Below are 19,438 nucleotides of genomic sequence, written 5' to 3' on the forward strand. Positions count from 1 at the left end.
GTCAGCACAGCGCGACGCTGTGTTTGCAGCCGCAGTGACCGCTCGGCAGAAGCGGCGCTAGCAGCCAGGAGCGGACCCCCGGCAGCGGGACCCCGGAACCCTGGTTGCGGGCGGCGCGTCCCGCCCGGTCCCACCACGGGCACGCGCTGCGGGGAGGGCCACCCCGCGCGTGACGCCATCACTGACTGCAACGGTGCAGACATATCGCCATTCGTAGGACCGGCATCGCGGGTGCTTCCACTAAGAAAAGTAGTGCGAGCAACCTCTGCTCTGCCTTGCCTTGCCTTGCCTTGCCCCGCCCCGCCCCGCCCCCGCCCCGCCCCTGCTGAGGCCGCTGCTGCCGCGCCTAGGGCCTGTGGCCGGCAGGGGTCTGGAGGACGAAGGGAACGTGCCGACTGCGCGGATCCCTCCGCCTGCGGTATCGGTGCTACGGCCGCTCCGCAGCCATTTTGAATGCCTGGCTCCGGCTGCCGCCGCTTCCTCCCCTTCAGGGACCGGTCTGGTGAGTGGGGTCGTGGCCTCGTCGTTATAGCTCGTCTCACGCTAGGTGCTCGCTGTTTTCCTCCTCCTTTCTCCTCGTTGCTGGCCAGGCTGGGTCTCCGCTGCAGCGGCCTGCGAGGTCCCGACCACCCCGGGTCCCTGTGTGCCGTCGGCTGCCTCTGCTCGCCGCCGGGCGACCGCGCCGCGGGCTTTGCTGCGGCGGAGGCTGCCCGGTGCCCTCCTGCCGTCTCTGCTGGTGCGGTCTCCTGTGGGCTGCCTGCCCGCGCTCAGTCCCTGGCCGCGGCCTGCGTCCCCCGCCCGGCGTTCGGGCCCACTCGGACTCTGCCCCGGGCTCTGGACCGGGTGGCGGCCTCCTGGGGCGCGGCGGAGCCTCGGCTGTTACCCGCTGGAGCGGCGCTGCCGGCGGATTCTCTCGCCCTTGTAGTGAGACCCGGGCGATCTCTCGCAGCGGTCCTGATAGTTGAAGGCGTAGATCGCGGAGCCCTGTGGCGCGGGTTGCGGCGTGACTTTGCTCGTGGTGCAGGAGGCCCCGGGTGCCCGAGCAGCATCTTGGACTTGTGCGTCCATCCTTCCTTCGGTGCGTGAGGGCTTGTGCTGCAGCCGCTCAGAGCAGGACAGGCGGTGTCTCTCCAAGACGTGCAGTTGTTTGGGCGTTGTCTTACGGTTGCATGGATTTTAATGGAAGCAAAAAAATTTGTGATCTCTGGCCACAGGCATTTGCAATAAACTGCATATAGGATTTGTGTTAGTGACAGGCTACTGCTTGAGAATCCATCTGTAAAGACGGTTTCAAGTCCCTCCTTCAAAGCTGGTCAAGTTCTCTCCTCACTAGCTATAGACAAATTGTAAGTTTTTTGTAGTAGGCATTGTTTTTAAAGTTTGCACGTGTTTTTTTTATTGCAGATAGAACAGTTGTGTGGTTTATTACATTGTAAGTGATGCTTAACAATGTTAGTGATACATTTTAGTTTCTGATGCTGGAAATGTTAATGGAACAGTATGAAATGCCTTTGGAAGGGTGGCATTTCACACGTGTGACCAGTAAGTGCGTTTGGCCCATACTGGCTTAAACAAAGTAAAATATATGTGTATTTCCCCCTGCATAGTACCCCTAGTATCTTAGATTTAAACTAGCAGAGATTTTTGTGGTGTTTTCTTTTTTTTCTGTTCTGCTTCTATGTGACAGTGCATAGCAGGGTTTTGTGTGCCTATTCCCTCCACCCCCTTTCTCTAAAATATGCTTGTTGTTTTTTCCTGTGTTTGTTTGCATGTCCCATTCTATTGTCAAGTTCGTTCCTTCGCCTACTCATGTACACTCTGGTATTTGGCCCAGGATTTGAAAACTTCACTGGGGACCCGAGAGCTCAGTGAAGCAGAGAGATTTTTGTGTGTGTGGTGTTTTGTTTGTGTGGTTTTTTTGTTTGGTTTGGTGGTTTTTTGTTTGTTTGTTTTTTTTTTTTTTTTTTTTTTTGTGTGTGGGTTTTTTTTTTTTTTTTTTTTTTTTTTTTGGTGGAGTGTTTTTCTTTTTTCCATGGTGTTTTTTTTGTGGTTTTTTTGTGTATTTTGTTTTTTGGTGGGGTGTTTTGTGGGGTGTTTTTTTTGGTTTTTGGGGTTTTTTTTTTTTTTCTTTTTGATGGTGGGTTGTTTTGTTTGGGGTTTTTTTCCGTGAGGGGTTCAGTGTGAGCCTCTCAATTCTTCTATGGTGGGAAAAGGAGAGGAAGACTTCTAAATTCCTGTGAGTCGAGAAGGGGAAACTAAGTCTGTGGTAATTGTTTTGTGAAGGGATCTAGTTTTTCTGTCTCTGGTGTGTAAGATAACTTTCAGATTTCCTTGGGTTTTTGATAAAAAGGCTTCCCCCCCCCTCAGTTCCTGTGACTGCTGATCTGATGTTTTTCCTAAAGGTGGTATGATAGGAACAGAGGGGTCCTGCAGTACCTTTGTCGCAGTGTCCTGGTGAGAGAGGAAGAGATACAAAAAAGTTCTGATTCTTGATAACTCCTTTGTATACAGAGTTTTGCAGTGGCATCGTTGTAGGCTACAATGAGATCAGTGAGTTTGTCAGGTAATTGTGTAAAAAGGTTGTGAACAGCAGCAAAGGAACTGAAGTTGTCTGTTCTTAGGCATGCAAATAGACCACAGTGGTTAGTGCAGTTCAAGTTTGGAAAGTCACCTTTCAAAGTGAAAGGGCTCTTAAAAATCTTAACCGCTTCTGAAGCTGATAACACTCATTCAGTAAAGCTTCTTGTGCCTCTTCGGTGTGAATATTTGTTTTTATTTTTGAGTTGGCAGTGTATGCATTGTTTGATTTCTTTTTATTTTTTAATTGCACAATGGTTTGGGTTGGAAGGCACCTTAAAGCTCATCCATTTCCAATCCCCTGCCATGGGCAGGGACACCTTCCACTAGACCAAGTTGCTCCAAGCCCTGTCCAACCTGGCCTTGAACACTGCCAGGGATGGGGCAGCCACAGCTTCTCTGGGCACCCTGTGCCAGTGCCTCAGCACCCTCACAGTAACAGCAAACTGAAAGCGATGTTATTTTGTTCTAAGTGATACTCTGCTATACTTTGAGGAAAGGGGTCTGCTCTGCCTTGGCGTACTTCATTGGATGAGAGTTTTGGACTTAATAAGGGAATATATGATGAGGCTGTAACACGAGAAACAGTAATGTGAGTACAAGTGACTGCTAATATCACAAGTAGTAGTAGCTTTTATCTGGTTTGGCAGAGATGTTATAGGTAAAATCTATGATTAGAACTTCCTAGGGCATAGCTGAAGTTACCTGGTGTATTGTTAAGTTTCTATTAATAAATGTAAAAATGTGGTATCTCATCTGCTATCTGGCATTAACAAAGGTAAAGTGGGGGGGTTCAGTCACAAGGTAATAGCCCCTCTTTTTTTTTTTTTTTTTTTTTTTTTATTTTAGCTCTGCAGGAAAGTGAACAGGAAGTAAAATACCCAGATTCCCTTACAGATCAAAATAGTTAGGAAACTGGAAGCAGGTGAGAAATACAAAGGTAATGTAGGTCAGCAACGATTGAAGTATAGAAACAAAAGCCAGGAAATCTGGAATTCTGACTCATCTGTCACGCTGATCAGCTATGTGGATGTGCTAACTCTTCTTCCAGTGTTTCATTTGTTAGCTTCTAAAGAAAGGAAAATATTTATTCTCTGGTAGATGTTGAGGTTAATATTTGTAACAGTTGCAAGCTCAGTGCATCTTTTGAAGCCAGTTCAGCAGGAGTTTGGTTTGGTGTACACGTATTGCTGGGCAGGAATGGGAACCTCATTAGAAGTGTTTGTCTCACTGACTGCTTTTGTGGGTGTCCTGGGTTCAGCTGTAGCAGTCATTTTTCTTCTTAGTAGCTGGTGCAGTGCTGTCCCCATCCCTCTGGGAGCAGGGGGAGGAAGAAGGGGGGGAGTGAGCAAGCGGTTGTGTGGTTCTGAGTTACTGGCTGGGCTTAAACCATGACAGTGGGGCTGCAGCCCCGGAAGCCAAGAGAAGAGAGGTAGGGCTCTGATCGATTTGGCAGGCTCATAGGATCTGTTAGACCTAAAAGTCTTTAGAGAACAACAGCACAATATCCTCTGTCACTACCCTGGTTCTTGTCCTCTCAGCTTCTGAACAGCACGGTGGCTTGCCTCTTGAATACTCTTGTGCTTTTTTGGGTTTTGACTGAAACTGGAAATTGGACCATCACTTCTTCTGAGACTAATTTTTAGCTCTCCTTTTGTGGCATTTTTTTCCTTACTTGACCTATTTTGCATGTGGGTTTTGGTAGTATTAGGTGCTTCTTGTAGATATAAAAAGCTATTTGGTGAACATTCATATTTGGATATGATTGTATTCTATTACACTATTAGTAAGGTTCTATACTTAAATATTTTTGGCATAATGGCATGCTGAATTAAGTCTTTTAACTTTGAAACACAACAAGCTTAACTAGTAAAAGACCATAAAAGGGGAGAAAATAGTGGTTTAGAAGCATATTTTAGATGAAAGTTAAATGTTTTTAATACATTATTTTTGTTTTCTTGCTTACTCTCCCCCCCCACTTTTTGATAGTTAGGAATGAGTTGCGTAAAGAAAGAATGCCCTTTTTATTGGTTCAGGGGAAGAATTAATAGTAGAGGGAAGAGAATCACTGAGCTAATGCTGCCTTTGATGCAATCCAGAGACTAGGAAAAAAGCTGGAATTATTATTTGTTTTTGTTTTGTTTCTTTGTGTGGTGTCTGTGTTTGGTGGTGGGTTGTTTGGTTTTTGTGTGGTTTTTTTGGGGGTGGTTTTTGGGGTTTTTTTGGGGGTGTGTGTTTTGTTTTGTGTGGTTTTTTTTTTTTGTGTTTTAATTTGGACACTAGCCACCTGTACTGGTGGAACTAATCTGGTGGAACTAATCTGAGTCTGGTAACTCTTTCAGAGAGAAGGGGAAAACAGACTTGATAAGGTGGAAGAACTCTCAGTTCATTCCTACCTGATACTGTAAATATTAACTGGTGTTCAGGGATCATCCCTGATGTCTAGAGCTTGTAGTTAGCAAAGAAAGAGGTAACTACTTTGAAAAATTGCCTTGTAGTTTATGTTAATATGCAAAGAATAAAAACATTTGCCTGTACTGGGGGGAAAAATCTTCACTAGTCCTGAAGATCAAGACTTGCTACTTTGAAGGAAGTTCTAAGCAGCATTTAGCCAGCTAAAGTTAAACTTGAGGTCTGCTATTACTAGATGATACGGTTGTCATCTCTCTGTTCATCATCTTGTGCAGTAAAATGCATTTCTATAATATAGAGAAGTTTAAAATTCTTCATGGCAGTTTGCTGTCTGATAGCTTTGTGGTTTTCACCTGAAGCTGACTTTTGTTAAGGTTTCACATGGTTCAGAGTGTGAATTTCAAGATTCTGTCTCATTTTAAGACAAATTATATAGTCAAAATTAGATGATCACTTAAGTGTTTTAAGTCTTCTGGGCTCTGAATTGTTTAATCCTATTTATGTTTTGCTTTTGTAATTCTTTTGTATTGTTTTTGTTTTCACTCTCATCAGTAATCTGTTGTTCATTCAGATGCCTGAGCTGCACATACAGCTGTATTTTTTAGCGAAGTGATAGTTTCTGCCCCAGCAGTCCCTGCTGGCTTGGTTTCCCCCAGTTCTGTGGTTATTTTCTCAGTAGCCCTGTGTCAATACCATCCTGATGCTTTTCACCTGATGTAGTCAGGGAGCTAAGAGCTGCAATTAAAGTTTTTGTGGGCAGCCAGTGGCTCTTCAGGTGTATGTATTCTGCAGATACCTCTAGTAGGAGTAGTAGGAAGCCATTCTGTGGAGTGTAGCAAAACTGACTATTTGTTTCACCAGGCTGCTGCTTGGGATAGTGCTGCAGTAGCAGGGACATTTAAGCCGTTATGCCTGCAGAATCCCAGGGAGGCTGGTATTATCTGTGCTGTATAGGTGGGAACTGAGACCATGAGGTACTCTGAGAACTGATTTCCTGGTGGTTATGTGGAAGCTGTGTCTGACTGTCTTTAAAATGTGACAAAGTGTCTGAGAGATCCAGTAAAAAGGAAGAACTACTTAATATTTGTTTGAAGTTCTTGGGGGGGGGGGGTGTTTGTGTTATGTTCCTAAGCAAACTTCTTGATCTATTTTCTTGTCCTCATTCTTCTCAACTGGTGTTCATAATTCCTTTTCTCAGTACCTCAGCATGGATGAGATGCATTTTTCTGTATCTTTTTTTTTTTTTTTTTTTTTTTTTTTTTTAATGTTCTGGTGACACCTAAAGACCATGTGCCTGGGTAGGATTCTGTTTTGTTGCCCAGTATAAGAATATGATACATAGCAGAGGCATACGCTGGAAGTCTGACTGATAACCAGTGTGTGAAGAAAACAAATTCATAGCAAAAATAAATATCCACATTATTTACATCAGTGCTTTATATGAAAAACCTCATGTTGAAATCTGATGAATACTCTCAAACTGAAATGTCACAAGAACAACTCTTGGAACAAATAGGTAAAATTAGTAATAAATTGCCAATAGGAAGTGAAGTTCACAATATCTCTGAAGGAACGCAAAACTGTTCAACTTGTAAATCTGGTATGTCGCTATCTTAATGAGTGCTTTATTTACAAGAATAGGTGGTAGTTTGTGTGATGGAATTTTTTAAAAGGACTGCAGGAGAGGACCCAGGAACTGCATGGTTCTTGACAAGTTCCTAGGAAATGGATGAAGGTTATCTAGATTATAAAACACTTGGATTTTTCAGAAATCTTGACAGAGCCTCTAACCAAAGGTTTTTACAGCACAGTTTTTCAAGAGAGTTCTTATTGTGAGTTAATAACTAGCCAAGGAAGAAAGAAAAGTGTCCAGGCAATGACAGAAAATATGTTTGCTTTTGTAGTAGGAGGTGGTTATTGAGAGGTGCTCTGTGAAACTGTGCCAGTCAGCATGTTCCTGATGTGCTCTGGAGGAGTGAGTAGTGAGGTGATAGTTTCATCCTAAAGCTGTGGAAGAATTTTGTGATACTAAGGAAGTATGCAATAAGATGGTAAAATGCATTCCTTGTCAATAAATGCAAAGCAGTGCCTATGCTGAAAAGCCATTAAGATAACTGTTAAGATAAAGTGAAAGGCTTTAAGTTGTCACTCAAGCCTGAGGTCTTAGAGCTATCTGTAAGATCTTTACTAGAAATGTCAGTTCCCCAGCAGCCAAATGGGCAGAGTGAGTTTAAACACTTTTAACTTTCTAAGTGCAGAGAAAAGAAAAATCTATGTGAACTCTCAGTGCACCTGTTGCTTGAATACTTTTTTTTTTTTTTTTTTTTTTTAAATAGGTCTACTCTTTTTCAGTGGAATTCTGAGAGGTACAGAGCAATCTGAAGGAAGGAATTGTGCAATGACTCCATAGAAATCGAAGTAGGACTCTACTGCCTAGAAAGGGAGGTGGCTGAGAGGTAGATAGGCTGTAAAATCACAGATGACATAAAGTCAGTTAATAGGTGATGGGTATTTTATATAGACTGGTGTGAAACTTTTTTTTTTTTTAATGGGAAGAATTCAAAGGTTGTGGGTGTATTTTTGGTTTTTTTGTGGGTTTTTTGTGTTGTTTTTTTTTTTTTAATAAAGCTGAATGATTTAATATTAACTAAAAAGAAAATGGAGCATGGAGTTGCAGCACAAGGATGGAAGTTCTGAATGTTGGAAAATAAATCATAGCTTTGTCTTTTGTCCTTCATGTCGTCCTCAGCAGTTCTGTTTTGTTCTCTCCTTATCAGGCAGGAAGTGTGTGTGAGATACAATTGCTCTTAAGAAGTAGTTCAGATTGGACTATGTCTGTAGTAACTGCATGTTGGTGTGTTACACAGACAAAATCAAGGAGGTAGCCTAATAATTTGGCTATCATCTGATTAGGAGTCTTTAATTCTTTGCATTTTCCAAAATGCTGGTTTCTGCTGTCTTTCCTGTGGTTGTGGTTACAAGCTGGCTTGCTGATTGTTTATTTATGCAAGGACATTTGTAAATATAGACTGTTCCTTTTGTTCAGTGCCTGAATGATGTTTGGGTGAAATCATATTAGATTTTCAGTTTTTGTTTTCATTTTACCTGCCTTCTCAGTGAGGTGGGAAGTCCTGCCTGAGAACTGGTGAAGGATGCAAAATAAATGTTCATAAAAAGCTGCATGGTAACTTTGTTCAATGAGGTTTTCCTATCGACTAGCACTATTTAGGCAGTCTGTCCTTTCTGTTGTCCAGTGCTGAATTTAACCTGCTGAAGCCCTCTGTGGGCATACCTACAGCATGTTTTGGTCCCATGGCAAGAAAGCAGTGTGCTTGTACAAGTCACAGGCTGAAGTTATCAGTGTTCGGCAGTTTACAAACTCTTCAAATATAGAGTGGGAACAAAAGGACTTGTGATATCAAAGCAAGTTGCTGTCAAACTTCAGTTTGTTTGCAGACTATGTATTGGTGTTTCAAAAAGTTTCCGAAGAATTCTGTCTTTAAAATAAGAAAGTCAGTTATGGTTTTTAACATGTAACAACCACTGCCTATCTTCTCAGGAACATTAAAGTTCTAGATCAGTTAACTAGGGTGCGGAACAATGGCATAAGTATGGTTTACTGCTGGAGGGAATGCTTCCCCTCTTTCCCACTCCCCCTTGGGTCTCCCAAAGCTGTGTTGTCGCTGCTGCCTTCATGTCTGCACAAGCCAAACTGAGGTGTCTCAAGACTACTCTGCTTGGGAGGAAAGCAGTAAGCTGGTGTTCAGATGTCCAGGTTGCCTCATGTAGTGCGCCATCCCAGGAATGCCAGTGTCAGAGCAATGGAAGGGCTAGAACCACTTCTTTCAGCATGAGTCTGTGTATGGGTGATCTTAGTGATTGTGAAAATATTGCCCATAGACTGCAGAGGAATATTCCTGCAGCAGTGCTTTTATTTTTTATTTTTTTTTTACTTCTTCCCCATTTCCCAACATAAGTGTGACTTATCGAAGTCAGTTTAGAACTATGTGATATGTGTGTGTACTAGGTGAGTCAAGGCTTAAAAGTTAAGTGCTTTAAGCACACAAAAAAGATTTTTTGGGGTTCATGATGCTGTTATGCGAAAAGCACAAACCAAGCACTTTGTAGCAATCGGAACCCCAAACCGAGTGTTAGCAATTATTAGGAAAATAATAGGGACCAAAATAGAAGACATTTTATACAAATAAATCAATGGCACATCTACCTCAACTGCTGTGTGCAGCATTTTGCTTCTCTCCCCCTTAAGAAAGGACAGAGAGAAGTGCAGAACAGGCAGGCAAGGCAACAAAGGAAATCAGTCATGGAAGGGCTTGGATGCGAGGCTGTGTTTTTTGGACTGGGGAGGATGAGGGAAGGATAACAAATGGAAGAGTGTAGAATAATTGGGAGAATCAGTGGAAACAAGGAGTTGGCAATGCAGAGTGGAAGAAGTAGCTGGGTCTCCATATGTCATGCAGTGAAGCTGTGAGGAACTCAAGTTGTGTCCTGCAGAATATAGTTGATTCTAGAAGTTTACCTGGGTTCCAAATAAAAGCAGAGTGTCTTTTATTTCTGGCTTTGGAAGTTCTTGGGCCACAAATTGTTGAAGACTGTATGAGGATTGTGAGGAATTAATACTACATGCTTCACCTGTTCTTACACTCTTCCCTAGGCATCTGCTGTGGTCAGGAATGGGGTACTGGACAATGTGGAGCATTGATCAGACCTGGGTGTGCCATTTCTGATCTACTTTCTGCTGCCTGTGACTGCCCAGTTAGGACAGTGAAGGGTTGGCAGATCATGATCTTGGTGTAATGAGGGGTCAACTCGAATTAGTTAAGAATAGCTTTTCTAGGAGATTGAGACCACTTCCAATATGACAGCTTTTCCCATGACTTTACTGTCTGCTGATGATCATGACAGCACAGATCTACTTTTCAAATCCCAGAGTGGTGGAGATGGTCATCTAGCCGATGGGCTATAGAAGTGTTATATAGCAGGCAACAGCATATCGTTGAGTTCATTGGCTGTTTTCCTCGAAGGTTAAATCCACTCGAGGTACACACTGGACTTCCCCATCTTCCCACATTATCCACCAAGTATATCCAGGTCCCTGAGCAAAAGCAACCCTACAAGTGGGTTTGCCTTTACCTGAATCAGGAATAACCCAGACAGTCTTCCCCAACAAATTCTTTATGTGCACCACAGGAACTTTATCCCCCTCTACAGTACATAAAAGTTCTGATTGGGCTGGGCCAGCCCTGTTGGCAGATCCCCTCGTGTTGACCTCGTGTAGTTTTTAACAGCCCATTGTATCGTTGGATTTTCCCAGAGGCTGGTGCATGGTAGGAGATGTGATATACTCACTCAATGCCATGCTCTTTGGCCCAAGTGTCTATAAGGTTGTTCCAGAAATGAGTCCCTTTGTCTGACTCAGTTCTCTCTGGGGTGCTGTGTCGCCACAAGACTTGTTTCTCAAGGCCCAGGATAGTGTTCCGGGCAGTGGCGTGGGGCACAGCGTATGTTTCCAGCCAGCCGGTGGTTGCTTCCATCATGGTAAGCACATGGCGCTTGCCTTGGTGGGTCGGTAGGAGTGTGATATATTCAATCTGCCAGGCCTCCCCATACTTGTACTTCAGCCATCGTCCTCCATACCAGAGAGGCTTTAACTGCTTGGCTTGCTTAATTGCAGCACATGTTTCACATTCCTGAATAACCTGGGCAATAGTGTCCATTGTTAAGTCCACCCCTCGATCACAAGCCCATCTATATGTTGCATCTCTGCCTTGATGGCCTGAGGTGTCATGGGCCCACCTGGCTAAAAATAATTCACCCTTATGTTGCCAATCTAAGTCCATCTGAGCCACTTCAATCTTAGCAGCTTGATCCACTTGTTGGTTGTTCTGATGTTCCTCAGTGGCCAAACTCTTGGGTACATGAGCATCTACATGGTGTACCTTCACCACCAGGTTCTGCACCCGAGCAGTGATATCTTGCCACAGTGCAGCAGCCCAGACGGGTTTACTTCTGCATTGCCAGTTGCTCTGCTTCCATTGCTGCAACCACCCCCACAGGGCATTCACCACCATCCATGAGTCAGTATAGAGAGAAAGTACTGGCCATTTTTCTCGTTCAGCAATGTCCAAGGCCAGCTGGATGGCTTTCACCTCTGCAAACTGACTGGATCCATCCTCTCCTTCAGCAGTTTCTGCAACTTGTCCCAGGGGACTCCACACAGCTGCCTTCCATCTCCAATGCTTTCCCACAATACAGCAGGACCCATCAGTAAACAAGGCATATTTCTTCTCGCTTTCTGACAGTTTATTATAGGGTAGGGCCTCTTCAGCATGCATCACCTCCTCTTCTGGTGACATCCCAAAATCTTTGCCCTCTGGCCAGTCCATGATGACTTCTAGAATTCCTGGACTACTGGGATTTCCTATTTGAGCTCATTGTGTAATTAGTGCGGCCCACTTACTCCATGTAGCATCAGTTGCATGATGTGTAGAGGAGATCCTGCCTTTGAACATCCAGCCCAGCACAGGCAACCGGGGTGCCAGGAGGAGCTGCGCTTCAGTTCCGATCACTTCTGAGGCAGCTCGAACCCCTTCATAGGCTGCCAGTATCTCTTTTTCAGTGGGAGTGTAGCTGGCCTCACATCCTCTATATCCCTGTCTCCAAAAGCCGAGGGGTCGACCTCGAGTCTCCCCTGGAGTTTTCTGCCAGAGGCTCCAGGTAGGACCATTCTTCCTGGCTGGGAGTGTAGAGCACATTTTTCACATCTGGCCCAGCCCGGACTGGTCTAAGGGCTACTGCATGAACGATCTCTCATTTAATTTGTTCAAAGGCTTGTTGTTGCTCAGGGCCCCGTTTGAAATCATTCTTCTTCTGGGTCACGTGATAGAGAGGGCTTTACAATCAGACTGTAATTTGGGATGTGCATTCTCCAGAACCCCACAACACCTAATAAGAAAGAAACACAAGCTTTCTTAGTTCGTGGAGACATTGCTGTTATCTTGTTGATCACGTCTGTGGGGATCTGGCGGCGTCCATCTTGCCAGTTTATTCCCAAAAATTGAATCTCCTGTGCAGGTCCCTTGACCTTACTCCATTTGATGGCAAAACCAGCCTTCAGCAGGATTTGGATTATTTTCCTCCCTTTGTCAAAAACTTCTTCCGCTGTATCACCCCACACGATGATGTCATCAATGTATTGCAGGTGTTCTGGAGCTTGCCCCTGTTCCAGTGCAGTCTGGATCAATCCATGGCAGATGGTAGGGCTGTGTTTCCACCCCTGGGGTAGTCGGTTCCAAGTGTACTGGACGCCCTTCCAAGTAAAAGCGAAACATGGCCTGCATTCTGCTGCCAAAGGGATTGAGAAAAATGTATTGGCAATATCAATTGTGTCATCCCCCTTGGCTGCCTTTGACTCCAGTTCATACTGAAGTTCTAGCATGTCCGGTATGGCAACACTCAATGATGGTGTGACTTTGTTGCCGTTTGAGCCCAGCTGGTAACTCGGAACCGCGCAGCTACTCGCTCGCTCCCCCCCCTTCTTCCTCACCTTGCTCCCAGAGGGATGGGGAGGAGAATCGGAAGAATGTAACTCCCGCAGGTTGAGATAAGAACCATCCAGTAACTAAGGTATAATACAAAACCACTACTGCTACCACCAGTGATAATAATGATTAGTGAAATAACAAGGGGAGAGGATACAATTGCTCACCACCCGCTGACCGATACCCAGCCCGACCTGAGCAGTGATCTGGCCTTCCGGGTAACTCCCCCCGGTTTATATACTGGGCATGACGTGCTGTGGTATGGAATACCCCTTTGGCTAGTTTGGGTCAGGTGTCCTGTCTCTGTTTCCTCCCGGCTTCCCCTCCTCCCTGGCAAAGCATGAGACTGAGAAAGTCCTTGGTCTGAGTAAACATTACTTAGCAACAACTAAAACCATCAGTGTTATCAGCGTTGTTCCCAGGCTGAAAGTTAAAAAACACAGCACTGCACCAGCTACTAAGAAGGAGAAAAATGACTGCTGTAGCTGAACCCAGGACAGACTTCATTGAGGCCATGATAGTCTACTGTTAGTCTCCACTGTCCATTAGACTTTTGCACTGGCCATATGGGGCTATTAAAGGGTGAGTGGGTCCTGCTGATCACTCCTTGGCTCTCCAGTCTGCGGATCAGCTTATGGGTGGGAATCGGGGAGTCTTGGTTGGTGTAGTATTGCTGCTGGTGCATTGTTGTGGTCACGATTGGCACTTATTGTTCTTTGGTCTTCAGCAACCCCACAGTAGAAGGATATCCTCAGAGACCAGGCAAGGTGGACAGCTGCTTCATTTCCTCTGTCTCCAAGGCAGTGATACCAAAAGCCCATCAATACCCTTTTGGGTATATGGGACAGCATGTATATATGATACTGAGTCAAGATCTTTTCAGTGTAGGAGCATTACATGCTTCATGAAAAGAACATGACTGCCGTATTCATAGACTTTATTGCATGTTCAGATGCTTTTCTCAAGATGGATTTCTTCTTTTTGGCCATTTCTGTGATGCTTGTTAGTGCAACATTTGAATGCATAGTAAGCATTAATTTATTCATATCACAGTAATGTGGTTAAGAGTTATAAATTCACATGGGGAGTGAGGCACGACTAAGGATTGATGTGTCCAATAATGCTGATCCTACACATGTCAGCATTTTGGGGCAGAATTTTCTTATGCAGGAGGAACATCTCTTCCGTTTTCAAAATTGAATTATTTGTGTCTCTGTAAATTCAAACTTTCTAGGTATGAAGATGGGGAACTTGAATGTGAGGGGTCTACCTGGTTTGACTGAAGAGACTTCGTGTTATGTATGAGTTCTGTCGGAGGCTAGATTTATCATCCAGACCTATAAAGCTGTGTTCAGCTGTCTTACAGCGAGTCCACTGTTACTCACTGGATGTGCATCTGTGCTTTTCTGCCTCAAACAAATCCCTTGCTACCTCTGCATGCTTCCCAGCCTGTCTCTTCTGTGGTGTCATGCAAGCCAGTTAGTGCAGCAACTGAATGCACATCTTTCTCTGATATGGCAGTGCTTAAAATACATGAGACACTGTCACTGGGATGACAGTGACCCAGACAAAACCTATAGCAGGCTGCTATGGCAACTTACAAATTGGTGTGACATTACCTGTTATCAGAATGGCTTAATTATATTCGCAGTCTAGTGTGGGTAGAAGGAGACTCTGGAGATGCTTGTGTAGCCTGATCTCCCAGAAGGTAAAGTGAGCAGGAATTTCAAGTTCAGCTGTTGAACATGATTCTCAAGTTTGGCTTTTTTGAGAGTCATTCTCCTCTTGAGGGATACTCAGAAGGATAAATTGCTCTCTAGGTCAGATGGCTCTATCAGTGTTCCATCTGGTGAAGTGAAACTACTTGGAGTTCATTTAGAAGACACTTTTCTTGCACACTTTTTCATGACAGTGCCACCAGATGGTAATGCAACAGGCTCATTTTTTTTCAGAAGGGATTGTGCTGTTTGGGATGTAATAAGAATGGTGTCAACTTGATTCATCTTCAAAAGAAGATTCTCTGAAATACCCACACATCTAGGACTGCTCTTCCACCTGCTTTTTCTGATGACTTCCATGCCTTTAAGAAGGAAGTATGTATGGCACAAGTTTGCAGAGTTTTTGAAGCATGGTTACTTGAAGCACTTGTATGAAATCTTGTGAAAATTCTTAAACACGTTGCTTTTTGTAAAGGATTTCTGTCCCAAGTTGTCGTGACTTTGGGATCAACTCTCTTTGGAGCCTGACTTTTCTGGAAAGAGGCAGATGATATGAATATGAAAAGCATACCTTGCAGAATGCCTCTTCTGCCTGTTTCAGGTGGGGAGTTGTTACATTCACCTGACAGCTCAAAGCATAGCAATTCCTGTTTCTAATATTCTGGAAAAGCAAATGTGGGGTACAATGAATTTCTCTGGGTTTCAAGTTTACTTTTAACCATGCTACTGAAGCAGTCTGCATTTTCTTAATTCTTCTACTTATCTAATTGTAGGGTAAGAAAGAAGAAAAAATATGCCAAAGTATGAGACCATTATGAAGCCTTTAGGTGCAGTACAAAGGTTACAGATCTCTTTCTTCTCCCAGAGGATGCCAGCCCCCATCAGACTGCGGGAGTTGATCCGGACCATCCGGACAGCAAGAACCCAGGCAGAAGAGCGTGAGATGATCCAAAAGGAATGTGCTGCTATACGGTCATCCTTCCGAGAGGAAGATAACACATACCGATGCAGAAATGTGGCAAAGCTGCTGTATATGCACATGCTGGGATACCCTGCACATTTTGGACAGGTAGGTCAGAGTTCAGTGCTTGCTGTGCTATGTGCACATGCCAGTCTGCTTTGTGCGTTTTGGGCACGTTGACTTGTTTGGAGCATTTCCAGCTGTAGTTTTGCTGTCTGCTCTTTGGGATGTTTTGAGATCTGTCTTCATATATATTCTGAACCTACATTGGTTAGTTTTGACTTTTAGTGAGATCTGCTGTTTGGAGACTTGCATATTTTGTTATGAAACTTAGGGTTAGTCAGCTTTTGCCAGACCGTCTGCTCCTCACCACCCATGTTTCTGTGGAGCAGTAGTTCCTGAACCACAGTCCAGTACATATGGATATTTTTTAGATGGGTTCAAAACCCATGTGAGAACATCTTTCTCTGATGGAAAATACCAGATGCTTCAAAGGAGGTTCTATACCCTTTTCTTTCTATAGCAATCTATTTTAGGCAGATAAGAGCTGGTCTGTTCCCAGCAATAAGGAATTGGTGTTCCTTATCCCCATCTCAGTGAGGTAACTTGGAGAATGCTAGTATGAGTTTTCCATCTCTCGGCTTATTTTTGACATGCTATTTTCGGCACAGGTAGATTGTGGAAAAGAGAGACAGGAAGATGAGAGTTCTTGATCTACAAGATGTTCTTCAGGTTGAGCTTTGCTTAGTCTTTGGGGTATAGTCTGTTTTGCTTAGAAGTCAGTTAAGTGTCCTGTTAGTAGTAATCTAATCTAGGCCTTCCATAAAGCTAAAGGAAAAAAAGTCAGTTAGATTGTTGTATTCTTTAAAGTAGCTTCATGTCTTGAGAGTCTCTCCATTCAGGATTGGATTTATCAATCCTGGCATCTTACTGAAACAGTAAACTCAATCCACTGATATCAAATTCCAAATAGTCTTAGTGTTAGGGAGTGAGTCTGGGCTGTGCTGTTGCATATAAAGTGCATCATCTTCTACATCACTGGATTGTTCTCTCAGGATAATGACTTACTGAGTAAGAGCAAGTGAATTTGTGTTTTATCCTGTTCTTAACACCTCACGTAGCCAGGCTCCCTGGTCCAAGAGAGAAACTTCCTGTCACAAGAATTAAGGTTAAGTATGTTAAGAGCTGCAAGAAGAATGAGCATTGTTAGATAAGTGTTGTCTAGAATTTCTACATTTGACCTATGTTAGGAACATGTTTAAATTTTATTGGGATTATTTTATCTTGCTACTTGAGTATTTAATCCCATATTTAATCCCATATAATTCCCATATGAAGACAGGCTGAGAGAGTTGGGGCTGTTCAGCCTGGAGAAGAGAAGGCTGCGTGGTGACCTCATAGCAGCCTTCCAGTATCTGAAGGGGGTCTACAAGGATGCTGGGGAGGGACTCTTCATCAGGGACTGTAGTGGTAGGACAAGGGGTAATGGGTTCAAACTTAAACGGGGGAAGTTTAGATTAGATATAAGGAAGAAGTTCTTGACAGTGAGGGTGGTGAAGCACTGGAATGGGTTGCCCAGGGAGGTTGTGGATGCTCCATCCCTGGCCGTGTTCAAGGCCGGGTTGGACAGAGCCTTGAACCACGTGGTTTAGGGCAAGGTGTCCCTGCCCATGGCAGGGGGGTTGGAACTAGATGATCTTAAGGTCCTTTCCAACCCTTACGATTCTATGATTCTATATGGAAGATTAGACCAGATATCTAATAATTTTTCGGTTTCTGCTTTGGTCAGTAATGGTAAATTACCTCTTCACCCTCAGTGGATGAAGTATAAACCAGATTATTTAATACCTGTTGCCAGGGTTGCTACATCTCAAACAGAAGCATCAATGCTGACTATTTAGGGAATAGGCTACTTCATTTGATGGCCTTGCTCTCATGTGGTTTATCAGCTACACTTTCAGGAAGGTGTAGAGCCCAAGGCTGAAAAGAGATTTTAACAAATATTCTCAAAGTAAGTTGCACACCTTTGTATGTCCTCAGTGCTTATGACTGGAAGGAGTCTTTCAAAGTGCTAATTTGTGTAGGTGGAGTATAATTTGCATGAGTTGAGGACCTGTTGAAGATGCTTGCGGTTCCAGCAGTGGAGTCTTGTAGATAGTTCAACATTGTAGACAGGAGGTTTCTGAGAGGGACAGGATAAATATGCAGGAAATATGTTTTGGTGAAAAACCAGAAGAGGGCCACAGGCTGTGTTAGACAGCCTCTCTTAAAGATGTAAGCAGAGCTGACTTCAGCTAAGAGTGCGGATGGTGTAACCAGTAATAAAAGAGAATTTAGAGAAGGTGTCAGAAGCAGTGAATGGTTGATCTACTTCTTTCCATGCCAGGGACCCTCAACTTTGACCCAGGATATGTTATACAGAAATCTGAGCATGAGCACCATATTTAGTCAGTGCATGCTGAGGTGCACTGGATGGCAGGCTGTCTCTTGAGCATGTGCAAAGGCTGTTCGTGCAAGCTTAGAAGTTGTCAGGCAGTCTGGGCAAATGGTGAAATACCTTTATTAGTATTGTCATTATTTCTACTTGCAAAAAAGATCCATTTGGAAGAGAACTCACCAGCCTTTCATGGAGTAAATTTCAGTAATATCTTTCAAATTCAAAAGTACTAGAAATATATCTTGCATTATCTGTTGCAGTCATTAATTTCCTTCTGCTTTTTCTTAGTCGTTTGTCTTCTGCCTTTGGCTTTTGCACTGTAGCTTAGATGTCATCAATTCTACATTGTTTTTGCAGAGGCTTGTATAAGAAAGTGTCTTGTAAATGTGGGGAACAACGTTGGTTCAGATCTTAACTCAGGTTAAGATAATTTTCCAGATACACTGGAAAGATAAGAGGTCAATATCTAGTGTTCTGTACCGTATCCCTGGTTGATCTTGCCCATTGTGCAAACTCAGTTATCCTTGTGATCTTATTGTTCAGAGGTGTTTCTTTATTCTATATTTTCAGCTCCTTTAAACCTAGCAAACTAAACTCACTTTCTTTCAAGCTTTCTCTTTTTTTTTTTTTTTAACCAGTTTGTCACCCTGCGCTAGCTGAGTGTTCATATGTGAAAACTTCTTGCGTAGTTGAGTTGTATGTTCTGATGCCACATAGGTGTGAGGTCTTGTCAGTGGCTAGACCATAGCACTTACTTTCTCTGGCACTTCAATTTCTTTACCAGTATCCTGTACAACTTTACCCTCCTGATCTCTGTGTGCTTCTTGTATCTCACCTGTGTCTGTTGCCCTATTCAAGCTTCCCTATAGCTAGGGACCATGAAAAGCTTTTCATGACACCCTGTATTCTTGCCTGTGCATGCCCCCTGTACTTCCTTTAAAATGATCAGTTGTAAGCTTTGTCTGACCCCTCCTTCAGCCTGCTACATACACTGTCTTGCAGCCCCAGCTAATTTGTAAAACAGACTCGCAGGATGTGTTTGCGAGGGATAGGGCTCTTATCTGCTTTGAGAAGCCATTTCTGCTACTTCCTGTCTGGAAAGTAGATATTGATTATACTCAGTTATCTGTTAAAGAAAAATATTTGAGTGCGTAGTACTGTGGTTGATGTCTTTTTGCAGTAAGAGTTAAGTTTAAAAATGGGTTACCAATTAAATTAATCAGCTGAGTGTAAGTGGCAACTATGCATGTTATCTTAGGGATCTTCTTCATGCTATTGAACACAGTTGACATTTCTACATTGTTAAAGGGAAGCTTGTAGTGGCTACAGTGCATGTGGTTTTAGTCAGACTTTAGGGGTTCAGCTAGACATTAGAGCAACACAAAAACTTAGCTATCTCTGTATCCTGGTTTGCCTAGCTAGCAAGTTAGTTACAGATCATAACAAACAAAAACTAGTTTTAGAATCATAGAATCACAGACTGGTTTGGGTTGGAATGGACCTTAAAGCTCATCTAGTTCCAACCCCCTGCCATGGGCAGGGACACCTTCCACTAGACCAGGTTGCTCCAAGCCCTGTCCAACCTGGCCTTGAACACTGCCAGGGATGGGGCAGCCACAGCTTCTCTGGGCAACCTGTGCCAGCGCCTCACCACCCTTACAGGGAACAACTTCCTAAGATCTCATCTAAATCTACCCTCTCTCTACCCCTTAAAGCCATTACCCCTTGTCCTATTATTACATGCCCTTGTTAGGACAACTTACAGAGCATTGAT

The 19,438-nt window shown here is 43.7% G+C and overlaps 1 protein-coding gene across 9 annotated transcripts in view; it reads left to right on the plus strand.

The window, feature by feature from the left end:
• The first annotated feature begins 378 nt into the window (after positions 1-378).
• Positions 379-19,438, plus strand: part of LOC115618947 (AP-1 complex subunit gamma-1-like) — a 61,113-nt gene continuing 42,053 nt past the window's right edge. For 2 of the 9 annotated variants that reach the window (XM_030510920.1, XM_030510926.1), the window contains exons 1-2: positions 9,092-9,719; positions 15,132-15,335. In XM_030510920.1, the coding sequence (XP_030366780.1) occupies positions 9,681-9,719; positions 15,132-15,335 (243 nt within the window). In that variant the 5' untranslated portion in view covers positions 9,092-9,680. Of the gene's footprint in view, positions 503-9,090; positions 9,720-14,322; positions 14,642-14,855; positions 14,947-15,131; positions 15,336-19,438 lie in introns of those variants that run through there. The other 7 variants (XM_030510922.1, XM_030510921.1, XM_030510923.1 and 4 more) reach the window with 6 other exon arrangements.

This window comes from Strigops habroptila, chromosome W (assembly GCF_004027225.2).
Source record: "Strigops habroptila isolate Jane chromosome W, bStrHab1.2.pri, whole genome shotgun sequence".
In the NCBI taxonomy this organism is placed as follows: Eukaryota; Metazoa; Chordata; class Aves; order Psittaciformes; family Psittacidae; genus Strigops; species Strigops habroptila.